Here is a 10,152-nt window from a genome sequence, read left to right on the forward strand (position 1 = left end):
AGCTACTCATCCAATGCTTCAATATGTAGATCACTTATTAGCTACATCTGCACTGCATGGGTTGGAGATACATGTAGGAAGGCCGCTAATTGCACAAGCATATGCTGATGATTCCTTCTTCACTCCCCAGAATAAGTGGGTTTACATGCTGATGATCAACCATGGGTCTACATGATGTGACATTTCCTTTTTATTTATCTACTTCAGAATTTGGTCATTGGTAGCTTACTGAGCTAGATTTCCTCCTAGGTCACATTGATGGCAGGATTAAGGCATGCCCATTTTTCACTCGCTTATTTTTTGACTGGAAGCACATCCTTTCTCGTCTTAAATGGAACGATAAGGATTCTCTTGCTGGAAACTCCTTGCGTGCGGAATGCCTTCATTGGTCAAAGGTGTTTGCTCATCCGTTAGCATTGCAGGAGCCTCGTCGCTCTTTATTTGGTCCAAGGGCACACGCCTTGTAGATGATGTGCTCGACGATGCCGGAATGGTGTTATCTTTTCTTGCGGGGCAGTCCGACAAGTTGGCTTGCAATGGCATGGACTTTATCCACACAAAATGTGTGTGTGTGTGTGTGTGTGTAGGGGTCGCATGCTCCAGCCTTTTCAGCCGGTTCCTCCATTGCATCTACAGGATCGTCTTTGAGAGTGAACACTTTCTTTTGTGGGCTTGTCATACCGTCCTTTGCAGTTTGCACATATTATTGTCTCTTCTCTTTATAAAGTTCTACTTCCTCTGCCATTTATCTCGCAAAAGGAAAATCAGCTTTGGCATCTTCATCGTCCTGTGAAATGGTGGTGGAAACGTTTGAGACAGATTTGGCATTCTAAGATTCCTCTCCGAGCTTTGTTGGGTGTTCTTCCTCATGGATAGCTCTTGGTACGACGACATATTACTTCCTCTATTTGTCGCAAATGTCTGGCCCCGAGAGAGACTATGCCTCATCTCTTTTGGCATTGTCCTTCCTCTCGTGCTTTCGTGGACTTCCTTGGGCAGATTTTGAGAGCTCGGTTTTCTCAGATTACTTTTGGCAAGTTCTTTTGGCTTTTTGGTGTACATCCACCTAGACAGGAGTTTGATTTCTTTTTTAATTGGGTTTGGTACTGAGCACTCAAGACTCTTTGGAAGGATCGTAATCATAGGGTCTTTGGTGATCTTGTTTTTTCCACTTTCTCTTTCTTCAGACACTCTTTGCAACAATCGCTTTTTGATTGCTTGCAATCTCATGTCTTTGATCATGATGTATATTTGTCCTACAGTGAGATTTTCTCTTGATGTATTATAGCTCTCCCTTTCTGGGATAGCTTCTTTGTAATATAATGACTCAAAGATTCCACACAAAAAAAAAGTGTGTAGGGGTCGCAATGATATTGGTCTGCCTGACTTAAGTAAAACATGAGTAGGAACTGCCAAATGGCAATGTTTCTATGTTATAAATGCAACCGTAGATTGAAGACATTTTCAGTTGACAAGATAAACAAGGGCATTGCAGAAGAAACTTTGTAATCCATGTTATCCTACTCCAGATGGGAACGGAGCTAAAAAACCACATACTAGCACGGAAGGGGAGTTTACAACAAGCTTTCAATCTTATTGACACAAATGATCAAGGATGGATTGATGCAGGAACTATGACAAAACTTTTTCTTGCAGTTTTTCAATATCAGTAAGGAAGCAATCATTTTCAATCTTTACATCTTATAATAAGTCGGATGTGTTGGTTTTATTTAATCTTGGCAAAGTTTTGATGGAGGATGTCTAACTCTCTCAACAGACATATTCCACATGATCGCTGTCAAAGAATGAAATTATTTCTAGCGTTAGACAAGCGTTGCGATTTTAGACGTTTGCAACATCATTTCCCGTGAAGTTGACAACCATGAAGCTGTGTCACTACTATTGAAGACATTGGGCACCTATATCCCTGGGTTAAGCTGTTTGAGCTTTTCTTATCATCCTTTATTGCAAATTTCTTCAACTGTATTCAAAGCCAAATTTTAAGTATCATGATCAATCACACCCAAACAAATATCATTTGCGTATTAGTTAAAACAAAAGGAGCAAAAAAATTAAACATGGTTGTTCTTATACCACTGTTTAAATGACTATAGATTTGAGGGAGAGACACTTTTTTATTATAAAAGTGAACTTTTGATTAATTATATTACAATATTTGAGGGAGAGACACTTTTTTTTTAGTGAAATCTTTATATTTCTGTGTGGGAAACCTCAAAAGAGGTAAAAACCCACCAATAAGTACAAGAAAAAGTTTTTACAAGTAAAACCTCAGAGCAAAAGTCATGAGGTAGCCAAGTAAAAGGTTACATTATCAAGCTGGAGGAGAATCAAACACAGCATCCTCTAGTTTCAAATTGTTACTCTGTAAAAAGTGATGCAGTGATAAAACCATACCATCAATAAAAACAAGCTGTTTTTTGTCCTTGTGATTCTTCTTGATATAGGCTGGTATCCGAAATTTTTGAATCAAAGGGTCAAAAACCTGTTGTAACATGGAATGGAAAGATTCCAATAAAAAAGGTACTTCTGCATCCCTGACAGAAGAAAGCTCTGGCACAGGCGTCAAAGGGATAGGAGCTAGCTCAACATCCGTATCTTCCGATGAAGAAAATACATCTGATGAAATAGATTGCTGCATTTGAACTTCATTCGGAGGATCAATCTGAATAAGAGCAGGGGCAGTATCCGAAATAAAAAACATGCATATCATCCTGTAATTTACCCTCTACAAGGGTTACATCCATATCCTGAATAGAAGGAAACTGATGGTGCTCAACAAGAGTACAATCCTTAGCTGCTTCAGCAAGAGGAAGATTTGCCTGTGATTTATCAACCTTTCTCCAGTAGTGCTTCAGAGTAGTAGAGGGTTTCACCAAAGAAGCCATAGCAGAAGCCGGAGAAGAAGGAAGAGTAACCTTGACAGCTAAAGAAGGAACACGTGGTATGGGCTTGGATATAGAAGGACAAGCACGTGCAAAATGCCCAACCTGTCGGCACCGATAGATAACATGCAGTGGGGAAAGATGCAAAATGGAGCCTAATGCGCATTGGATGAGCAAAACCCAAACTAAGATCCAGAGTAGATGGCACAGGCTGCTTCATATCCCACAGAATGCAAAGACGAACATCACGGGAAGCTTGCAAGAACTCCTATCTCAGGATATGGAGCTTGCCCAAAAAAGCTGCAAGAGTTGGAAGATGCTGAAGAAGAGGCACAGGCAGGGCTTTGAGAGTAATCCAAACCGGACAGTGAGTCAGAAGTGTTGCAGAAGGATCAAAAAGCGGATCCTAGGGCATAACATAAGCGCCAGGAACACCAGCATCACTGACAAGGCGCTCTACCACCTCAGTCGAAGAGCATTGGGCATAATAAAATCCTTTGCCTAGAAAGACAAAGGAAGAAATACAATCCCGGCCCACTGCAACATCAGCCCAATGACGGAGCTGAAATGAAGATAAAATCCTGCCCATGAAATAGAGGCAGACTTCAAATTGCTGAGCCTGCCGAAGACCAGAGACCAAAAGGACAGAATCCAAGGAACAAACAAGCGGAGAACTCGAGGAAGGAACGTCTGTGACAGAGGCAAAGCACAATTGGCGAAGAAGATCCAGTTGGAGGGAAGAAGAAGGGCCATCAGAAACGTCCAGCTTTGCCGACTTGATAAAAGGGGAGACATGCAAACCACCAGACTTCCGCCGATGAAACACATGGGTAGGAGGTGTAGTGGCAGGAGGCGGCGTTGAGGCGGAGAAAACAAAGGAAGAGGAAAACTGTATAGGGGACGGTACAGACTGTACGGTCGTCCGTACAGGCTGTACGGAAAACCGTATAGCAGGTACGGGAGACTGTACGGGTGGGTTGTTAGGGCATGGAAAGTGCAGCGAAGGTGCATCTGGGAGCAGTACGGACAGTGGTATGGGAGGCCGTACAGCTGACGGCTGCTGTACAGAAGGCCGTACAGCTGACGGCAGCTGTACGGAGGGCGAAGGAGCCGGCAGGGACGTGCAGGGAAGCAGTACGGACGGAACCAGGGAGGAAGACGACAAAGAGGAGGTCTCCATCTTCTCCCACCCACACACACACACCTCTCCACCCACACACACACCTCTCTCTCTCTCTCACACACACACACACAGTGTATTACACACACACACACACAATGTGTTGTGTGCGCGTGTGTGCATGTGCTTTTATGTGTGTGTGTGTGTGTGTGTAAATATATGTATGCATATTTATACCTATTTTATGTGTGTGTGTGTGTGCGCGCGCTTTATGAAGATGGCACAGCTTGTTGCCTCTTATCTAATGCCCTCTCTTCTTGGACCTTGGGCCGCTTGTTGGTCAAGGATGTCCTCTCAATGCCCTGCTTTTTGCAATCGCTACTCATCCATTGTTGATGCATATGCATGCCTTAGTTTCCAGCGGTGTTTGCATGGCATTGATGGCACACCTTTTGTAAGCCAAGCTTATGCAGATGATTCTTTTTTCTTTCTACAGAACACCCATAAAGCAAACTTTATTTTCTTCAACCACTTAGCAATTCTCAGAAATAAACTTCAACAACAAGGGGAGACTAGAATGCCCCTGCTTAGTGAAAACAGTACACAATGCAGCCAGTGGTCCCAAATGCCTTGGCGCCCCTTTCGGTATTTATTTAATGCTTCTGAATGGAAATGCTTTACACGAGGGGTTAACCCCTGCACTGTTCTTCTCATCAAATCCTCTATCTGTCCTTTGGGCATCGAACCAAGTACACCACTAGAATACCAGTAGCAAGGCAATCTTAGGCATCCTGACCCAGCTGAAAGGCATCCAAGCATCCAAACCACTAGCAAATTGTACCCAAGCAGCCTCAAGGCTATCACATGCATCCACACTGTCCTCAAAGCCTTTTCCTAGGAACACCCTTGCCTCTGGGTGCTTGCTAGAATCTGAGAGTAACTAGAAAGGACTGCAAAACACCACACATGCACTGCAAAATGATTCAAAGCAAGAAATGCAAACAAAAGGGAAGCCCAAATCCAAATACCCTCTGTCTGTGGCAGAGGGACGCGTCGTGCCTATCCCTTGACCAGGCTCCCAGCAGGGTGCAGGTGACTTTCAGCTTCAGGGAGATGATAGAAAATGAAGAAAGAGAGCGGAAGGGGGCAAGAAAAAGGTTGAAGAGGACACCGGCCTGCAGATCTATCCCAAAGCTTTGACCACGGGATTTGTGCCTCGAAAAGTACACCCTAGCAGCCCGTACAATAGCCTAGGGGGATGCGCCTCAGCTCCGTATAGTCCCGTATGGCTATACGAACCACAGTAAATGCTCTGTACCTTGCCTCGAGATCAGCGCCAACAATCGTACACAGCCTTGGGATGCGTGCCTATAGCAAGGATGCCTTGAAAAGCATGCAAGAGATGGAAGAGTAGCTAGAGCAATAGTTGAGCAGTAGCAAGAGCCATCAAATGCAATGAAAAACTGAAGGGGGAGCTTTTGCTAGACCTGCCAGCCTCCAGGAGGGTGAGGGGAGAGAGATGGTAGGTGGTAGATGGGCATGCACCCACATGCATGACACTTGGCCCTTCATTAAAGCTCTAACCCACCTGACCAATGGTTGTCCTTGGGCCCAACTTTTAGACCTCTCTCTAGAGCCTTTGCCTTGCCCTTTGGACTGGTGCACCTAGACTTTGCCCCTAGGAACTTCTAGGAAGTGTGTACTTCCCCTAGCCAGTCCCTCACGACCAAACCATTACTACACTTAACCATGGTTAACCCTTGGTTAAGCGTGGGTTAAGTTACAAAAATACTTTGCATTACTTTTCATGTCCCCATGACACCTTGCATGGGATCAATCCTTTGACAATGCAAGTAATTATAATCACTACTAGTTAGAGACGTATATTGAAGAAGAGTAGCCCCGTTTCTGCTCTCTGAGTCCTGCTTTTTCTTTTTTTCCAACTTATTTTAGAAGGCATATGAGTCATTAGGGCTTAAGGACATTAGCCTCCCATTCTTCACTGGCTCTCTTGTCAAATGCTCCTTAAAAGATAGGGAGATGTCGTGCAAATTGCGTTTGGATCTCATAGATAAAGAAAGATTTCTAGACTAAAAGGTGCTTTAGTATTTTGCTAAAATTGTCCTTGTATTCGTGGGCTCTTCCATAGCTTTGAAGAATAAACCCTTTAATCTTACAATAAAAAGAGAGTGTGTGTGTGTAGATAGAAATATGCATGTAGATAGATAGATAGAGAGAAAAAGTGAGAGCAAGCAAGAAAGAAAAATATATCAACGTCCTCGGGAGACCTCACGGGTCTATGGGACAAAGCACAAACAAAAAATGACGTCTTACAACATCTAGATAAACCAAAAGGTCGAGGAGTGCACATGGCATCTCAGCTGGAGGTTATTATAGCACACATCTAGATTCTAGTACTATGATAAAAATGGCCTTCATTACATCAATTTAAGACTGAGGGTCTTTGGGTTTGGATTTGAAGTCTCTAGTGAGTGCTTTTCCATCTCTGTAAGCAGCAAAGGAGAGTTTCTTCATTGTAGGGGTCGAGATAACAAATTTCTTCTCCATGGAGGCCTTCGAGAACCCTGTAAGTAATTTGGAGGCCCCTTTGCTGTCTCTAACACCCGACTGAGCTTGGGGCTCAGCTCAGCTTGGGGCTGAGAATGGGCTGCTGTTGTGCCCCCCCCTAAGGTGGAGACCTGCTGCTCGGACCCCCCCCCCCTCCCCCTCCCCGCGACTTGACCTTGGCACAGCGACCTGCTTGTGCACCTGCCCTGCTTGTGTGCCGCCGCCCTGCCCTGCTACTGTGTGCGCCAATGCTACTGCAGTAGGCGGGGGAAGGGGAGGAGCTAGGTTAGGCCAGGTGAGAGGCTAGGGGGGAGAGACACAGAGAGAGAGAGAGAGAGAGAGAGAGAGAGAGAGAGAGAGAATAATGTTTGCAGGAGGCCTCACGGGTCCATATAAGTTATAAACAAAAGAGGATAAACACCGATATCAGTTTTATACTAAGAGTCTCTTAGGAGTGCATATAGTATCCCAAAAGGTTATTATAGTTTAGCTATAATCTACTACGTGAGATAATCAGCCTACATTACATCAGTTTAAGGCTGAGAGTCTTTGGGTTTGGATTTGAAGTCTCTAATAGATGCTTTTCGATCTTATAAACAGTCCATTTTCTTGCTTTTTGCGAGTGTCCTTCACTTTGGTCAATTGTGTGGCTTTCATCTTGAGCTGAGTTGGGGTGAGCTCCTCTGGGATCCATATCTTGGTGCCTCTCAGCTTATTGGTTTGCTTGAGAACCTTGCTTCTTGCCATCTTATCATTGAAGACCACTTTGGCTTGTGTCCCAAGTTGGGCAGCACAAACTATATCCTTTGAATCCCACTCAATCTGGGGGTTTGCTGCTATAATATGATCAATCTTTTCTGTCATGCTCCCACATGCCAATCTTCGGGTAATCCTCCTATGTGTAGACACCGGGTATTAGCAGCCCTTTTTTCATGTTAGTATATCTCTTCATACACGTCGCTTTTGTTGATTTTATTGTACATTGTTGCAGTAATTTCCTGTTTTATCGAATTGACCTGATTGGTAATCATGTCGTGGACTTTGGTCACCAATTGTGGTGTAGGTGTGCTTCACTATGTGTCTGCAATACCTCCTGTATGATTTCCTGTTTTTCCTTGTTTACCATGTTGAAGACTTTCATCTCCAAAGAGGCAAGCCTAGCTTTAACCGCTCAGAGCTCTTGCTCTAAGGAATAGATCTGTTCTTGTGGATCCAGGTCCATTAGCGTGCTTTGTTGCCTTTGATAATTCAGAGTTTAGGGGGGGGAATCCGGGGCAAAGCTAGTGATGGCAGCATATGACAGTCTCTTTTTCTGAGTCAGAGTCGGGGTGGCAAGAGGAGAGTTTGGTTGTTTCATCTTCTTCATATTGGCTCGTCTGAAATCAGTACTCCTCCAGGCTGTACTAACCCCCTGAGTAGGGCTGGGGGGTCAGCCCTATCTCAGGGTTGAAGAAAAGAAGGGAGAAGCCCCCCGCAAACTAATGGAGATCCCCCGACCTGTCTGTCCCGACCTTGCTCGAGGTTACTGCATGAGACCCTCCCTGAGTTAAACTGCTGTGTTCCGTGGTGAACTGAAGTTAAAGGCGGCTGATGAACAACGCGACTCGCCACTTGTTGAGGTGCTGAGGCAGAGGTTGAAAGGTGGCTGGAAGCTTCTGGCTGAAGCAAGAAGGCTAGATGGGCTGAGCGGGAGCGGAAGGGCTAGATTGGGGCTGCGAGAGAGAGAGAGAGAGAGTTTATTCACGTCTTCGAAAGACAGAGAGAGAGAGAGAGAGAGAGAGAGAGTTTATTAACGTCTTCAAAAGACCGAAGGAGGTATGAGATCAAAGCCAAGGGGTGGGGCCACTAAAGCAGCATCCCAACCAAGGCTGATGTCTGAGACGAGAATATCAATTGAGAGATACACCGTGCTGTCGCTTGCAGGAGAGTACACAAATGCAAAGGACAGAAGGGGATAGAGATCCCTATCAAACTCCCACCTTTTCCCGCCTCTTTTCTTTCTGGTCCATTCACATCTGTCTGCCTATCCTCGTGATTTCATCGTCGCATCAAATATCATTGTATTTTAAATCTCTGCACTAGTGTCTAGATGACATTTCCTTATGAATGGCCTTTTTTAACTCTAAGAAGTGTATCTTGTAGCATAGATCATGTTTCTTTATATGATTGAAACATTTTTGGCTAAAACGTTTGTGACAAACCTTGCAGGATGTATTTGCTTCTTACAGCACGAATGCTTTCTCTTTTGACAACCTTTAAGATATTTTCTCGATGGCTTCCTATGGCACAAACTCTTGGGGAAATACTTCCTGCCACACTACCAATTTTAAATGTACTATATTCAATATGTTCTCTATTCTCACTCCTTGGAGTGCAATTCTTTGGAGGACTTATTTTTATTGACAATCCAGCATTGGAAAGCACTTCCTATAGTGAGCTTGGATTTTGGTCACTAAATTATAATGACTATGCATCTGCAATGGTCACCAATTTCAGTCTTTGTGTGGTTAATAACTGGTTCATCATCATGGATGCCTTCGTTGCAGTGACAGGAAGTGACTTGGCAAGGATAGACTTCATTGCTTTCTGGATTTTCGTTGTAGCCTTCATCTTGAATGTATCCATTGCATTTTTCTTTGAAGCATTTGTGAGCCAAATGGAGAAGATAAATGCTAAAAAAGCAGGTGAAGAGGCACATGCAGCTGGACTGCAATGTGAAGTAAATAAACTTGATCAGAGACAGCCGCTTCAAATTAGCAGGAAATCCTTGAGTTGCTATGACATTTATGCTGACCTGGTCCAGAGATAGGGGTCAAGCATCAGATAATTGTAAGAACTCCACCATCTTACAAGCCGCCTTATCATTGCCAACCTTCAATCCTCAGTGACAACAATCTCGTACGAATAGGAGTTGTGGGTATATTATTTAACTTTGGATCAACGTTTTGACCTGCTAATCAAAGCAAAATTTTCCTGTTGTGCTGCTAAATTAATGTCCTCACAAACGCTTTTGCATAATCTTTTTGAGCCTCTTTATATTATAGGACACTCATAAGGGTTGACGTGGTGCTCGTTGGGAGATGGACAACAAAAGCGGAACTCACAAGGTGCTCAAGCATGAGAACATGCCCAGGAGGTAATGCTTCAAAATCTTGGGAGACATTCATTCTATGCAAGACCTGCTGCATGTTGTCAGAGCAATCTATGCTGCAAAGGTAACTCACATCCAAAACTCTAGAATGGCAGATTGTGGAAAGCATCTGAAACAGGCTTCAGCCAAGCAGGTCTATCATTCTAGTTTTTATTTTAACTCTCTTATAGATAGAGAGGGTTAATGTATTGCTCTAGTTTGGAGCGGGAACTTAGGATGTGCAGTCGCGTTATGATTAGGAGATCTTTCATGTCTGCAGTTTTACTCGCTCTGGAGCTGCTGCATTTCAGAGGAGGGGTGGTTATGGAGCTCTTATGATTTGTCCTATGAATGGTTTGTCCTTCTCCAATGTTAAGACCATCAGTTAATGTACTATAAGATTAACACGACATGATATGGCTGGTCAATTT

General features: G+C 43.9%; 1 protein-coding gene across 1 annotated transcript; it reads left to right on the top strand.

The window, feature by feature from the left end:
- The first annotated feature begins 981 nt into the window (after nucleotides 1–981).
- LOC147898724 (two pore calcium channel protein 1-like) lies at nucleotides 982–9,944 on the top strand. The gene is made up of 4 exons (XM_087379220.1): nucleotides 982–1,669; nucleotides 1,778–1,867; nucleotides 8,800–9,508; nucleotides 9,636–9,944. Exons 1-3 carry the CDS (start codon nucleotides 1,530–1,532, stop codon nucleotides 9,398–9,400), a joined length of 831 nt encoding a protein of 276 aa, XP_087235346.1. The 5' UTR covers nucleotides 982–1,529; the 3' UTR covers nucleotides 9,401–9,508; nucleotides 9,636–9,944.
- Nucleotides 9,945–10,152: the final 208 nt, after the last annotated feature.

This window comes from Dipteris shenzhenensis, chromosome 9 (assembly GCF_047967505.1).
Source record: "Dipteris shenzhenensis isolate YYH24624 ecotype China chromosome 9, Dip_SZ_1.0, whole genome shotgun sequence".
Taxonomy (NCBI): Eukaryota; Viridiplantae; Streptophyta; class Polypodiopsida; order Gleicheniales; family Dipteridaceae; genus Dipteris; species Dipteris shenzhenensis.

Excerpts from the sequence above, each read along its gene's own strand:
- LOC147898724 (XM_087379220.1), top strand. The coding sequence starts at position 1,530 with ATGGGAACGGAGCTAAAAAACCACATACTAGCACGGAAGGGGAGTTTA. Across the intron at positions 1,670-1,777 it reads CTTGCAGTTTTTCAATATCA|ACATATTCCACATGATCGCT; the intron begins GTAAGGAAGCAA and ends CTCTCTCAACAG. Across the intron at positions 1,868-8,799 it reads CGTTTGCAACATCATTTCCC|GATGTATTTGCTTCTTACAG; the intron begins GTGAAGTTGACA and ends CAAACCTTGCAG.